At 36.6% G+C, this 16,183-nt stretch overlaps 1 protein-coding gene across 1 annotated transcript in view; it reads left to right on the forward strand.

Moving 5' to 3' along the window:
• Nucleotides 1–1,820: 1,820 nt before the first annotated feature.
• The window catches only part of polr1c (RNA polymerase I and III subunit C), a 47,982-nt gene continuing 33,619 nt past the window's right edge, over nucleotides 1,821–16,183 (forward strand). The window contains exons 1-4 of the mRNA XM_062057768.1: nucleotides 1,821–1,964; nucleotides 6,373–6,444; nucleotides 6,667–6,774; nucleotides 14,149–14,281. Coding sequence (XP_061913752.1) covers nucleotides 1,821–1,964; nucleotides 6,373–6,444; nucleotides 6,667–6,774; nucleotides 14,149–14,281 — 457 coding nt within the window. The remainder of the gene's footprint in view (nucleotides 1,965–6,372; nucleotides 6,445–6,666; nucleotides 6,775–14,148; nucleotides 14,282–16,183) is intronic.

The following is a 16,183-nucleotide window of genomic DNA, read 5'->3' on the forward strand; positions in this document are numbered from 1 at the left end:
AGAAAACAATCTGGAGTTTTCACAGTGGTATTTTTAGGTTATTATGCCATGATTTTACCAAACCGGCCCACGCGGAAATAGATTTTCCACCATGCGACCCCTGAGCTAAAATGAGTTTGACACCTGTGCATTAGACCCTTATGGGCCAATCAGAGGACCTTCGTGTTCATTTGGGGTAACTTAACAGACTGTATGTGTGTACAGTGTATATTTATGTGTGTATGTGTGTACGAGTGTATGAATTAAGGGCAGACAGAAACTGGGAGGCCCCACACCAACAGAGTCCCGAGGAAAGAACTGAGCAAATATGAAATTAGAAACTTATGTTGACAGAATCTTCAGCTTTCACTGGATCGGTTCGCAGCTGAGTGTGAAGCGACTGGGATGAGAATCAGCACCTCCAAGTCCCAGTCCATGGTTCTCGCCCGGAAAAGGGTGGAGTGCCATCTCCGGGTTGCGGAGGAGACCCTGCCCCGAGTTCAAGTACCTCTCAGTCTTGTTCACGAGTGAGGGAAGAGTGGATCGTGAGATCGACAGGCGGATCGGTGCGGCGTCTTCAGTAATGCGGACGCTGTATCGATCCGTTGTGGTGAAGAAGGAGCTGAGCCGGAAGGCAAAGCTCTCAATTTACGGGTCGATCTACGTTCCCATCCTCACCTATGGTCATGAGCTTTGGGTTATGACCGAAAGGACAAGATCACGGGTACAAGCGGCCGAAATTAGTTTCCTCCGCCGGGTGGCGGAGCTCTCCCTTAGAGATAGGGTGAGAAGCTCTGTCATCCGGGAGGAGCTCAAAGTAAAGCCGCTGCTCCTCCACATCGAGAGGAGCCAGATGAGGTGGTTCGGGCATCTGGTCAGGATGCCACCCAAACGCCTCCCTAGGGAGGTGTTTAGTGCACGTCCGACCGGTAGGAGGCCACGGGGAAGACCCAGGACACGTTGGGAAGACTATGTCTCCCGGCTGGCCTGGGAACGCCTCGGGATCCCCCGGGAAGAGCTGGACGAAGTGGCTGGGGAGAGGAAAGTCTGGGCTTCCCTGCTTAGGCTGCTGCCCCCGCGACCCGACCTCAGATAAGTGGAAGAAGATAGATGGATAGATGGATGTTGAGGGTGCATTATTTTATTATTTGATGATACATTCGTTTTAGGGTGACGTTGTGATAAAGTAGAATAATTATATATATATATATATATATATATATATATATATATATATATATATATATATATATATATATATATATATATATATATATATATATATATATATATATATATATATTTTTTTTTTTTAATTGTATGTAAGGTTATACAATGTAACATGTCTACCCTCTTATCCTTGTATTTTTTTAATTTATTTTTTTACAAAAAATAAACACATTTTATTGATATTCTGATTGTCCTTGTTGTTATTAACACTGTTCAAACGAAGGAGCTGGTTACAAACTTGGGAAAGTCCAGACCAAGGAGAAAAAATATATTTTAAAAATTATTTTATGATATGATTAAAGTTGGTTGACAATTTCATTATTAAACGTTTTTTGCGTTGCACTGTTGATAATAACCCGCCAGGTAAACTCTGATACAATACAGATGAAGAGACACAAATTCAATAATTAGACTTAGACAAACTATACATGGTATTACAAGAGCATGAATCGAATATTAAGCTAAGTAACAGTCCTGTATACCAAAAGAGTGCTGATATTGGTAGTATATTTCTACTTTTAGATGTTTTCGATTAACGACATACGCAAAGTTGGAAACTGTTTTGTCACTGACGGCTTACCGTAGTGTCTCAAATGACGGCTAAAGCGCGCATGCGCACTATGTGTTGCCATGCGTTTTTATTTGGTTCCGGTGCCGATTTGATTGCTGCACAGACTGTAGTTATGGCGACTTTTAGGAAAAACGTGGAAGAAATTCGAAATCGAGTTGTTTTAAGTGAATTCGTCGTGAGAAATGTGAGTAACAATCATTTTGTATATTTTGCTGCATTCATAAAAACATACGCAAGGGACAAGTTGACACCTCGATGCCAAAAGATGTTGTTTCTTAGGAAGAACAGCCACACTACTCCTGTAGTTGACCAAATTCCACTCTTTTTTTTCTTTTAAACATGTGGATCTTATTATACTTGTAAACAAACCCACATTTTAATGACTTGTACTTACATAAAATAACACGGATAAAACATATGTACATATCAGCATTCATTGTAAGTTAAACGCACTTGGCCAATAACCATACAACATAGTCAAAGACAACAAATATTTGTTAAAGGGATTGGGTTGATAATAATACACAAATACAAACACATGAAAGAAAGAAAATAAATTTTTTTGGGTGTAATAATAGATGATAAAATTAAGTGGAAATCTCATATAAAAATATACATATTTAAAGTTAGTATTATTTGCGGACGATACAACTGCGTTTTGTTCAGGAGAGAACACACAGAAGATAATACAAATAATAACAGAAGAAATGAACAAATTAAAAAGATTAAAAAGACTATCTCTGAATATCAGTAAAACTAAAATAATGCTATTTGGTAACAGTAGAAGACAAAGTCAAACACAAATACAAATAGATGGAATAGAAATTGAAAGAGTAAATGAAACCAAATTTCTAGGTATAATGATTGATGATGAATTGAACTGGAAATCTCATGTAAAAAAATATACAACCTTTTTTTTTTTTTTAATGTCGTGTCCAGCTTCTCAGGCAAATCATATAGTAGATGTAGATGCCCATATCGGCTGTTCAGATTTACTTTACACAAGAGAAGTGTAGGATACTTCTCTTGTTGCCTTATTTGTATTTGACTTTATTAAATGTATTTATATTATCATTTGGTGCAGGAGGGGATAGAAAGGGAAAAAAAGGAAGACAGAGGGGGGAATTGTGGGGACAAGAGGGGGATTAGACAGTGAGACAAAAACAACAACAGCAAACTCAACAACAACAACAACAACAGAGCAACATCAGCAAATACGACATGTACAAATATGATGGTAAAAGTAATAGCAAATAAGCAGTTAGCGAAAATAAAAAATAATACAGAAATGACAATGAGCATTATTACACTAAAAATGGAGCAATATGAATACCAATAGAAATAGCGCTAATATAACAAATAAAAAAATATACAACCTAAAGTAGCAAGAAACACGTCAATAATGAATAAAGCAGAACATGTTCTAGACCAAAAATCACTTCATGTTCTCTACTGCTCACTAGTGTTACCATATCTGAGTTATTGTGTAGAAATATGGGGAAATAATTACAAAAGTACACTTCATTCATTAACGGTGTTACAAAAAAGATCAGTTAGAATAATACATAATGTTGGATATAGAGAACATACAAACCCTTTATTTATTGAATCAAAAATACTGAAATTCAACGACATAGTGAATTTGCAAACAGCTAAAATAATACACAAAGCAAACTATATCCTGCTACCCAAGAATATACAACAATTCTTCTCAAAAAAAGAGGAGAAATATAATCTTAGAGAAAAATGTAATTTAAAATATTTGTATGCACGTACAACACTTAAGACCTTCAGTATATCAGTATGTGGAATTAAATTATGGAATGGATTAAGCAAAGCAATCAAACAATGTACTAATATGTTCCACTTCAAGAAACTCTTCAAACTTAAAGTGTTTACAAAGTACAAAGAAGAAGAACCATGATAAACATTCTGAATTTATTTCATCCATCCATCCGTTCATTTTCAAAATAATCTTTCTCATCTCACCATATGAAATGTAACTTACTTCACCGAGTATTATTTATTTATTTTTATTGTGATTACTTTTGGAGTATATTGTGAATCAATTGCGAACAGGAAGTTAACAAATGTTTTAGCAACTGTTATGTAAAAGAAAAGGGGAAGAATTAAATAAACTCTGCTTCTTCCTACTCCTTTTCGAACATGTTGAAAAGAGAAACTGGAAATTGTGATGTATCATGTTGTATGCATGCATGTTCGAAATAAACTCAAACTCAACTCAACAACATAAGGTGGCAAGAGATATTTCAATAATGAATAAAGCAAAATATGTTCTACTCCAAAATTCACTTCATATTTTCTACTGCTCGCAAGTGTTACCATATCTGAGTTATTGTGCAGAAATATGGGGAAAATAACTACAAATGTACACTTCATTCACTTAATTGTGTTCTCAGTGGCCTAGTGGTTAGAGTGTCCGCCCTGAGATCGGTAGGTTGGAGTTCAAATCCCAGCCGAGTCATACCAAAGACTACAAAAATGGGACCCATTACCTCCCTGCTTGGCACTCAGCATCAAGGGTTGGAATTGGGGGTTAAATCACCAAAATGATTCCCGGGCGCGGCGCCGCTGCTGCCCACTGCTCCCCAAGGGGATGGGTCAAATGCAGAGGACAAATTTCACCACACCTAGTGTGTGTGTGACAATCATTGGTACTTTAACTTTAACTTACAAAAAAGATAAATTAGAATAATACATAATGTTGGATATAGAGAACATACAAACCCTTTTATTTATTAAATCCAAAATATTGAAATTCAATGATTTGGTGCATTTGCAAACAGCTGAAAGGATGCACAAAGCAAAGTATAACTTAATTCTTCTCAAAAAAAGAGGAGAAATATAACCTTAGATAAAAATCTAATTTAAAACATCTGCATGCACATACAACAGTTAAAACCTTTAGCATATCAGTATGTGGAATAAAATTATGTAATGGATTACGTAAAAAAAACAAAAAACTAATATGATCCAGTTTAAGAAGCTGCTCACACTAAAAGTGTTTACAAAGTACAAAGAAGAAGAATTACGGTAAGTCGTGAATTTATTGAAAATGAAACATTATCTATCTAATCAAGCGAATTATACCGGTAACTGATTTAACTACTTATGAGAAGAACTGATGTATTTAGAACACATTGATATAAATTGAGTACAAATTGAAAACAGGATGTAATTGCTGTGAAGAATAAAAGGGAAGGATTACATAAGCCTTGCTTCTTCCTATTCCTTTTTAGTTTCAGTTTATTTTGAACATGCATACGATACAATGTAATGCATCACATATTTCCGGTTGTTTCATTACAGCACGTCTGAAAAAGGAGTAGGAAGAAGCAGAGTTTATTTAATCCTACCCCTTTTCATATCTTAGCTATTTTATTTCCTTGTTCTCTGTTTTTAACAGAACAGTGAATAGATAAATAATATACCATAAGTAAGTAAACTAATATTAAATACATAAATAATCATTATCTAAAAAAAAAAAAAGGTTGAATGTTCATTATAATTGTTCTTCTTTGTACTTTGTAACACTTGTCATTTGAACAGTCTCTTAAACTGAATCATATTGGTGTTTTGTTTGATATCTTTGCTTAATCCATTCCAAAATTTAATTCCACATTCAGATATGCTAAATGTTTTAAGTGATGTACGAGCATACTAAAGTTTTAAATGAGATTTTTGGACATATTGTCAATCAATCAATCAATCAATCAATCAATGTTTATTTATATAGCCCTAAATCACAAGTGTCTCAAAGGGCTGTACAAGCCACAACGACATCCTCGGTACAGAGCCCACATACGGGCAAGGAAAACTATATTGTAAAGAAAATATGTAAAATATGTGATGTATCATATTGATACTGTATACACTACCGTTCAAAAGTTTGGGGTCACCCAAACAATTTTGTGGAATAGCCTTCATTTCTAAGAACAAGAATAGACTGTCGAGTTTCAGATGAAAGTTCTCTTTTTCTGGCCATTTTGAGCATTTAATTGACCCCACAAATGTGATGCTCTAGAAACTCAATCTGCTCAAAGGAAGGTCAGTTTTGTAGCTTCTGTAACGAGCTAAACTGTTTTCAGATGTGTGAACATGATTGCACAAGGGTTTTCTAATCATAAATTAGCCTTCTGAGCCAATGAGCAAACACATTGTACCATTAGAACACTGGAGTGATAGTTGCTGGAAATGGGCCTCTATACACCTATGTAGATATTGCAGCAAAAACCAGACATTTGCAGCTAGAATAGTCATTTACCACATTAGCAATGTATAGTGTATTTCTTTAAAGTTAAGACTAGTTTAAAGTTATCTTCATTGAAAAGTACAGTGCTTTTCCTTCAAAAATAAGGACATTTCAATGTGACCCCAAACTTTTGAATGGTAGTGTACATGTTCGAAATACATTTCAACCAACATGCTTGTCTGTTACAGTTTCACAATTAGTTTCACAATTTTACCAACTTTAATAAGATAAATCAATAGATTCTAAAATAATAATCCACAAAATGTAACTAAAAATGTGTCATTAAATTAATGCAGTCGCTGATTAACTTTTTTTTCAGGCTCATACAACTGATTTCCCTGGAAACTATCCTGGCTATGATGATACTTGGAATATGCAGAAATTTCAAAAGGTATTTTTTTCAAGAATATGTGTAATGGCTAAAGGATTCCCAGTGGTTGAAACACAAAGTTTCCTGTTGAGTATGATGAGTAAGCCTTACGATGTTTTTATGAGGCGTTCCTCAGATGTTTTAAGCAAGGCTTACTTACGTCTTCCTTTGTCTGTTGTCAAACAGAAGTTTTACAAATACATGTGGATTGCATTACAATTATATTCTTTATATGATTTTCAGAGTTTCAAAATTGATGTTGTGCAGCTGAATGAGAACTTTATGGAGTTTGACATGGTGGGGATCGATGCAGCCATTGCCAATGCCTTCAGAAGGATCTTAATAGCGGAGGTTTGTGTTATGTCTGTCTGTGTTTTAATGTTGACGAAAATCTCATAATGGTGTACAGTTAAGGGAGAACTGCACTTTTTTCTATCATTTACAATCACTATGTGATTTTTCGTCTATTCAAAATTGCAAAAAAAGGTTTGCAAGATGTGGCTAACAATACTGCTAATAGGAGATATCCAATCTATTTCGCTTATAAGGCTCTCCTAAAAACATCCAAAAACCCTCACCAATACTCCATTTACATTCCGTGACTTTTTTTTTTTTTTCCCATTTATTTATTAATTTCAGGCAATGACATAAAGAAGTACAAGTTGACAACACATAATAATATAAATTAATATAGTGCATGATTGTCCAGTGATTATTCACATGAGTTTCACTCTTATTTTGTTCAAGGATTATGATACAGATGTTGTGTCATAGTGGCATTACCATAGGTAACAGTCATTATTACACTGTAACAATAATTTGTACCAACATTGTAGTAATAATGAATATACCAACAATGGTAATAGACAACATAGCAATAATGGTAAGGAAGCATTGAGCACATGTTAACACTTTGAGACAGAGTATAGCAGCAGGTCAAATTAAAGACTTGCATATTAACCAAGTAGTAGCGACATTATTATAGGTGCTAATGCTGAGGAACTGCTTTTAGTGACGCCGCACATTGATCACAGAGACATAACTTATGCAGCTATGCACAGTGAGCAAATGTAATGCTCGATCGTCCATTTTGTGGTCAAAAGACAAAACAAACTGAAACATATTTAAGCAAGATGTCTTTTAATGACACGCAAACGTGCCACGATGGAGTGACGTCAGACAGCAACCAGAGACTTTTCAGTCACAGTGGACGCTATCTTGCTTCTAAGCAACTTTATGGATTATTATGTTACCTAAATGTTAAATTTTTTTAAGTGGATTAATATTAGCCTGTGGATTAATGGATCGCTAGGAGGATGGTTGACAACAAAATAGTGCGTTCACTTTAAACTGACACAGAGTGCATGACTTTGAGGACGAAATACAATGGACTCCTTTTTGTAAGCAAACATTTAACCTATAAAGATATATTGAACATCTTGAAGTGCATTTTTTTCCCAGTTGGATTAATAAGGGTGGATGTTGTCTTTTCGTTTGTCATCACGTGATTACGCGGCATTTTCGCTTGTTCGTTCATGTTGATGGGCTCATATCGCCCATCCCATTTGAAGCTGAAATATTCCCACAACGGGACGTTTGGCACTGTAATCGCATTTTTTTCTTCCGAATTTGTGTTACTTTGCCGCACTTCTCACTGGCAAGTCGCGAAGCTCTCTGTACTGTGGGTGTGTTGGTGTCCGCTCATGGCTCTGCCGAGACAAAGATTGTGAATGACTGAAAAGAGGAGACACTTTGTTCAGTTATTTCCGCAGTTAAATCAACGTGCTCGGCTGCTGAGAACAATGCACAGAGTGAGACATTGTTCTCCCTGTTTGAAGGGAGAAACAAACGAGAGGCTCAACAATTCTGATTGTTGTAAATGTCTGTCACTCAAATGCCAGTGAATAAATAAATAATTTAGAGATGTCCGATAATGGCTTTTTTGCCGATATCCGATATTCCGATATTGTCCAACTCTTAATTACCGATACCGGTATATATACAGTTGTAGAATTAACACATTATTATGCCTAATTTTGTTGTGATGCCCAGCTGGATGCGTTAAACAATGTAACAAGGTTTTCCAAAATAAGAGAACAACTTCAACTCAAGTTATGGAAAAAAGTGCCGACATGGCACTGCCATATTTATTATTGAAGTCACAAAGTGCTTTTTTTTTTTTTTTAACATGCCTCAAAACAGCAGCTTGGAATTTGGGACATGCTCTCCCTGCACTGTAAAAAAAAAAAAAAAGTTGAGAAAACGCAAATTTTCAAGGCAACATGATGCAACAAGATTTTTGCGTTTTCTCAACTTTTGACTACTATTGTTGACTTAACTAAGATTTACAAGTTGAGATAAGAGTTATGTCAACTCGGATCTTCTTGTCAGTAATATCACATATGATCACAAGTTAACATCACATATGATCACAAGTTAATATTCCATGATTTGTGGATTTATTCTTTTGTAAAAGTCAATATCTAAATTCCATTTAAAGCAGCACAAGTTAATATCACATATGAGCACAAGTTAATACCACATACAAGTTAATATCACATATGATCACAAGTTAATATCACATCCAAGTTAATATTCCATATGATTTGTGGATTTATTCTTTTGTAAAGTCAAAATCTAAATTCCATTTAAAGCAGCACAAGTGAATATCACATATGATCACAAGTTAATATCACATATGATCACAAGTTAATAATATCACATATGATCACAAGTTAATATTCCATATGATTTGTGGCTTTATTCTTTTGTAAAACGGACCAAACTCGCCACAAAATTAACTACAACAAGATAGATTTTTCAAAAAAGATTTGAAAGATTGAAAGATCTGAGTTGACATAACTCTTATCTCAACTTGTAAATCTTAGTTAAGTCAACAATAGTAGTCAAAAGTTGAGAAAACGCAAAAATCTTGTTGCATCATGTTGCCTTGAAAAATTTTTTTTACAGTGTGGGAGAGCATTAGGAGGTTGAGGTGGGCGGGGGTAGGGGTTAGCGGGGGGTGTATATTGTAGCGTCCCGGAAGAGTTAGTGCTGCAAGGGGTTCTGGGTATTTGTTCTGTTGTGTTTATGTTGTGTTACGGTGCGGATGTTCTCCCGAAATGTGTTTGTCATTCTTGTTTGGTGTGGGTTCACAGTGTGGCGCATATTTGTAACAGTGTTAAAGTTGTTCATACGGCCACCCTCAGTGTGACCTGTATGGCTGTTGATCAAGATTCACTTGTGAGTGTGTTAAAAGCCATAGATATTATATGACTGGGCCGGCATGCAAAGGCAGTGCCTTCAAGGTTTATTGGCGCTCTGTACTTCTCCCTACGTCCGTGTACACAGCGGCGTTTTAAAAAGTCATACATTTTACTTTTTGAAACCGATACCGATAATTTTGAAACCGATACCGATAATTCCGATATTACATTTTAAAGCATTTATCGGCCGAAAATATCGGCAGTCCGATATTATCTGACATCCCTAAAATAATTATTTAGTTATTTACTGCACTAATAAATCCTTGGTGTCGATTTGATTAAACGTACAGCCCTAGTGATGATAAACCAAGAAGTTGGTCAACTTTGGCATTCAACTTTCACCCAGAATGCATCACGAAGAAGATGAGACAATATCATAATCAATCAATCAAAATGTATTTATATAGCCCTTAATCACAATTACCCTCTGGATGACCGGTCTAATGGATGCTGAGTGGGTACGGTTCATAATGTGAGAGTCCAGTCCATAGAGAGGCCACCAGGTGGATCCTCTTGCATGTAAACAAGTCGGCAGCACAGAGACTCCACCAACTGATGCATAGAGGGGTGGTCCGCCTCGGTTTCTGACTTGAAACTGGAAACTGATCCGTGGCCACCTTATAACCTCTCCATTAATGAGAGGGGGGCAAAGCAGAAAAGAGAAGAGGCAGATCAACTGTTCTAAAAAGGGGTCTATTTTAAGGGTAGGGTGTAAAAATGAGTTTTAAGATGCTTCTACTGAGGTAGCATCTTTAATTGTTACTGGTAGGGCATTCCAGAGTACTGCAGCCTGAATAGAAAACGCTCCAAAGGCCGAAGACTCTGGGAATCACTAATAAGCCGAAGTTCTTAAAACGCAAATTTCAGCCGGAGACAGCAAGATAGGATGGAGCTAGACCGTTTAGTATTTTATATGAAGTAATAAAACCTTAAAACCTTAGGGCGGCGTGGCTCGGTTGGTAGAGCGGCCTTGCCATCAACTTGATGGTTCCAGGTCGATACCCGCTTTTGCCATCCTCGTCACTGCCGTTGTGTTCTTGGGCAAGACACTTTATCCACCTGCTCCCACACTGATTTAAGTGCAGCTTAAAAGGTGTAGATAATGGGTTTTACTATGTAAAGCGCTATATAAATATAATTGACTTCACTTAAAGTTGCATCTTAAGTGCACAGGAAGCCAGTGCAGGTGAGCCAGTATAGGTGTAATATGATCAAACTTTCTTGTTCTTGTCAAAAGTCTAGCAGCCGCATTTTGTACCAACTGTAATCTTTTAATGCTAGACATAGGAAGACTCGAACATAATCCGTTACAGTATTTGAGACGAGACCTAAAGAACGCATGAATAATGATCTCAGCGTTGCTAGTGGATAAAATGGGATGGATTTTAGCGATATTTCGGAGATTTAAAAAAAGCTGTTTTGGTAATATTCTTAATGTGCGACTCAAATGAGAGAGTCGGGTCGAAAATAATGGCGAGATTTTTCACCGAGTTGCTTTATATCAGCATTTCTCAAAGTGTGGGGCGCGCCCCACTTGTGGGGAATAGAGACATGACAGGTGGGCCGCGAGGAACGGGAAAAAATGTCACTTTAAAATTTAAAAAAAAAAATTATATTCTTAGATTTTTTTTTTTACTATGCTTTCATTTTCTATACACACTGTAAATCACTTTGTGATTATGTCTGTGAAATCCGCTATATAAATAAATGTAAATTACTTATTTTTCCTGTAGGCTTTAAATTTCTAGGTAGGAGCGAAAGTTGGACAGACAATAGCAACAGTAACTAATGGGGGAGGGGCGAAGCGGAAGCTTTGTGAATGGCGAGTCACTGTGCGAGGATTTGCTGTTTTGCAAATACATAAAAAATAGAGCCTCTGCTGATGAGCTGTTCAAGATAATGGACAGTTTCCTCAAAGAACACGACCTTAAATGGGAAAACTGTGTGGGCTTTTGCTCTGATGGCGCACAGACCATGGCAGGGTCAAGAAACGGGCTGCAGGCTCTAATAAAGAGGTTGCGCCAAATGCGCATTGGACACTGTGTCATTCACCGGGAAGCACTCGCGTCAAGGCAGCTCAGCCCCAAACTCAATGAGGTTTTAACAGTGGCAGTGTCAAGCCTGCAACCCCGATTTGAAAAGCTGTGCAGTGCAAAACAGGCTCATTGCAGCTGTCACGCCAAATTTCTTCCCCCTACAAAAATCCCCCCCCCCCCCCCCCCCCCCCCATTTACTTCCGTGGTCATGTTTCCTATTACGTCATTGACAGCGATCGATAGCACTTCGGCTCTGACTGCCCGTCTCTGGAAGGATACTTCGTCTTTGACAGCTGCTGGAATCTGAAGAAATCGATTATTGTTTTTTTTTGTACAGGCGCGAAACAGGACAGTCGCGTGCCGGTTAAGGACCCCCGGCAACTTTGTGATTTTATTGGACGCAGCCCCGGAAGTAAATGGGGGCGGGGGGAGGTTTTTGTAGGGGGAAGAAATTTGGCGTGACAGCTCCTCCTTTTTTTTGCAAAGATTGCAAAGGGGCACTTTTATTTTTTATTTTTTTTAACTTGATGCAAGTTATTTGATTTATTATTGAACTTGATGCAAGTTATAACACTTTTATTTGATTTATTATTGAACTTGATGCAAGTTATAACACTTTTTTTGATTTATTATTGAACTTAATGCAAGTTATAACACTTTTTTTGATTTATTATTGAACTTGATGCAAGTTATAACACTTTTGTTTTATTTATTATTGAACTTGATGCAAGTTATTTTATTTATTATTGAACTTGATGCAAGTTATACCACAGCTGCACAGTTATTTCATTTATTATTGAACTTGATGTTATTTTATGTTATTGAGTTTGAATGTATACAACTTGATGTTACTTGATCCATCCATCCATCCATTTTCTACCGCTTAGTCCCTTCGGGGTGATGTTTCTTGATGTTCAATAAATTTGAAAATGTTAAGCTTGGCATTAGCGTTCTGTTGGGGCGATGGGGACAGGTGGGGCTTGAAAACTCCCCCTTGTCCAAAGTGGGGGATGACAAAAAAAGTTTGAGAACCATTGCTTTATATAATTGTTTTGTTGGCAAATTTTAGTGTGGTATCCTTAAATAAGTGCCTGTGTGTAGGAGGACCGATTATCAACATTTTCGTTTTTTAGCGTTAAAATGCAAAATTTAGACACACGTCCAGGTGACTACAATCTGGTGTGTTGGTCAGCTTTCGGGTCATTTAGAGTTGGGTGTCATCCGCATAACAGTGTAAGCTAACACCAAATTTGCTTACAATGTCCCCTCGCGGCGTCATGTAAGTACTGAGGAGAGCAGGGCCAAGAACCGAACCATGTGGAACTCCGCACGTTACCTTAATATACTCCAAGGTCACATTGTTATGGGAGACGCATTGCATCCTGTCAGTAAGATAGGAGTTAAACCAAGACAAGGCTAATAAGTCTGACATACCAATACATGTTTTGATACGTTCTATTCAGGGCTGGGCGATTATATGATTGTTGATTGCGATTCATTTTAGTTCGACCACGGTAATCAGCTGTCAGCATATTTCCTCGATCAAACATGGCGAAACTGTCTGTTAAAAGTTACCGCAGTAGTAAACCGTAGGGAAGCAACAATACTTGGTATAATCCTGCACGGAACAATCCACCTTTATTGACCGAGATACAATGTGTGTCTGTGAATGTGTGTTTGTGTACGTTTGCATGTGTTTTTTAAAAAAGTGTTTGTGTCCGTGTACCGGTATGTGCATGACCTCCCGTTTCACCGTGTGAAAATGAAGCTCGTCTCGACGTAATTAATGTTGAATCATTGTTGTGCCTCTTCCCCTTACACAGCTTGGAAGAGCAGCCCAGAATAACAAAATAAAGAAATACGACTAACACTAGCATAAAAATTGATACAACATTTAAAAGAGCAGCGGCTTTTGTGACAGGCTTTAGTTTCACTGTCTGCTGCAGCGCACCAGTAATCTTGCCCTGAATGCGGACTTGCAGGCACTCACAGGAATCTTTATTAGTCCCGACTGGGAGAATAAACACACCCACTAATTTAATCAGAAAATAAGATTTTTATATAAAAATATTTTTAATCAGGCTTTTATGTGTCTGCAAAGATTAAACTTATCTGATATAACATGTACTAAAAAACTCTGCATACAGACACTTTGTGTTAAAATAATTTTGGAGTTTGTGGATAAAAGAAACATTTTGTTCCTGAAATAATCGTTAAACTGGTTTTGTGTTGGTACACATTATTTTATCGTACCTCAAATTCAAACTGAACTTTAATGTACATTAATTCATGGAGACCCTGACACTCTCCTTTCGCTCTGTTAAAGACGGTTTGGTTGAAGAAATGTTATTTGCTCTTAGTAAGTTTGAACAGTGAATAATATAAGTTGTTCGTTATTGCTTTATATATAATTGTGCTTCTAGGTACCCACCATGGCTATTGAAAAGGTTTTTATTCATAACAACACGTCTATTGTCCAAGATGAAGTGCTGGCACAGAGACTAGGCCTCATCCCCATCAAAGCTGACCCCTGCCTGTTTGAATACAGAAGCACCGGTAAGCCCTTATACTGAAAATAAATATATACACAATGTTTTCTTTGATGTTTATTAATAACAACTAATATTTTTTTGGACTTCGTTATAAATGTTGCCAAGTGCACTGTGATATTTATGACATGACATGTTTATTATAACTAATTTTGGCCCCAAATTATTTTCTCCTATTAATCAAAGCAGAGGCTACGCTAAGAACATTTTAATAAAATGTATGTTTAAGTTTCAGAAACAGCTAATTTAATCTTAAGTACCGACACAAAAATTTAGGATGTGTAACTTCAATTTTAAAAAAAATTACGTAAATGTACCTGTAATTCTTACAATGTAAATAGGAAACAGCTGATGTAAGTGAAACATTATTCAAGGTTTATAAACTTCCAGTAGTTTGCAGTAAGCCAACAAAACATAATTTCTTTTATATTGAAAATCTATTGATATTTTGTAAATTGTTTAAACAAATATAGTTTACAATAGGATTAAATAATTTAGAGTGTAACTGTTGCTCCACCCACTTTTCCCCCGCAGGAATTTTTTGTATGTGTTAAGCACTACATGTTCCTGTTCGTTTGGTGGGAAAAAGGCTTTGAACTCAGTACTTGGTCTAGGATAGACTGTTTTTAAGGTTCTTTCAAATATACACATTAGTAATTAGGGCTGCAACTAACGATTATTTTGATAGTCGATTAGTCAGAGATTATCTTAACGATTAGTCGACTAATCTAATAATAAAGCGTACACATATTTAATGGCTCTAATTTTTCCATCAATTTCTAAATGCAGCTTAAGTTATTTTAGGCATTTGCTTACTAACTAGGGCTGCAACGATTAGTCGACATTGTCAACAAATGTCGACAATAAAAGTTGTTGTCGACAATTTTATTTGTCGACAATAGTCTTGACGTCATCGCTTGTTTTTTTCTGGCCGGAAGTGGGTCACTTGCAAAAATAACGCCAGTGATAACATGTCAAGTTTGAGGATATTTCCTCTTATTCTTGTGAAAAACATGAATACCTTGCTCAGTTTGCAAAGTGGACCTTGTTTTTATGGCAGTAGATCTGTGATACGCGAGCATTCACAGCGAAGGCATGATGTCGAACGTTTGGAGGGAGGATGCGGTCTCAACCTCGGTAAGAGTGTTAGCTTCTACCTTGCTAGCTAGCTAACAAGAATAAGATGAAGTTGTGTGAAAAAAAACCCTATAATTTAAGCCAAAGTCACACAAAATGCTTTTCTTATTAAGGACGTTAGATTTTGTATTTTATTTGTTTTCATTGCTGTTATTTTAACTGTTTAAAAAATAAATAAATACATAATGATAAATGATAAATGGGTTATACTTGTATAGCGCTTTTCTACCTTCAAGGTACTCAAAGCGCTTTGACAGTATTTCCACATTTACCCATTCACACACACATTCACACACTGATGGCGGGAGCTGCCATGCAAGGCGCTACCAGCAGCCATCAGAGGCAAAGGGTGAAGTGTCTTGCCCAAGGACACAACGGACGTGACTAGGAAGGTAGAAGGTGGGAATTGAACCCCAGTAACCAGCAACACTCCGATTGCTGGCACAGCCACTCTACCAACTTCGCCACGCCGTCCACAATGTTAATATTTTTTTAGCAATTTGCCTCTAATTTCTTTTAAATGGACATTTTATTAGTAATTCTATTTTTTGTAACAGCAGAGTTACAGTAAAAATCAATATTTATGAATTAATTAGTCATCTTTGTTGTTTTTAAGCACATGCCTAAAATAACTAAAGCTGCATTTATAAGTCGATGGAAAAATGAGAGCCATTATATATATATATGTGTATGCTTTATCTGATTAGTCGACTAATCGTTAAGATAATCGTTGACTAACCGACTATCAAAATAATCGTTAGTTGCAGCCCTA

Source organism: Entelurus aequoreus, linkage group LG09 (genome assembly GCF_033978785.1).
Source record: "Entelurus aequoreus isolate RoL-2023_Sb linkage group LG09, RoL_Eaeq_v1.1, whole genome shotgun sequence".
Lineage (NCBI taxonomy): Eukaryota > Metazoa > Chordata > Actinopteri > Syngnathiformes > Syngnathidae > Entelurus > Entelurus aequoreus.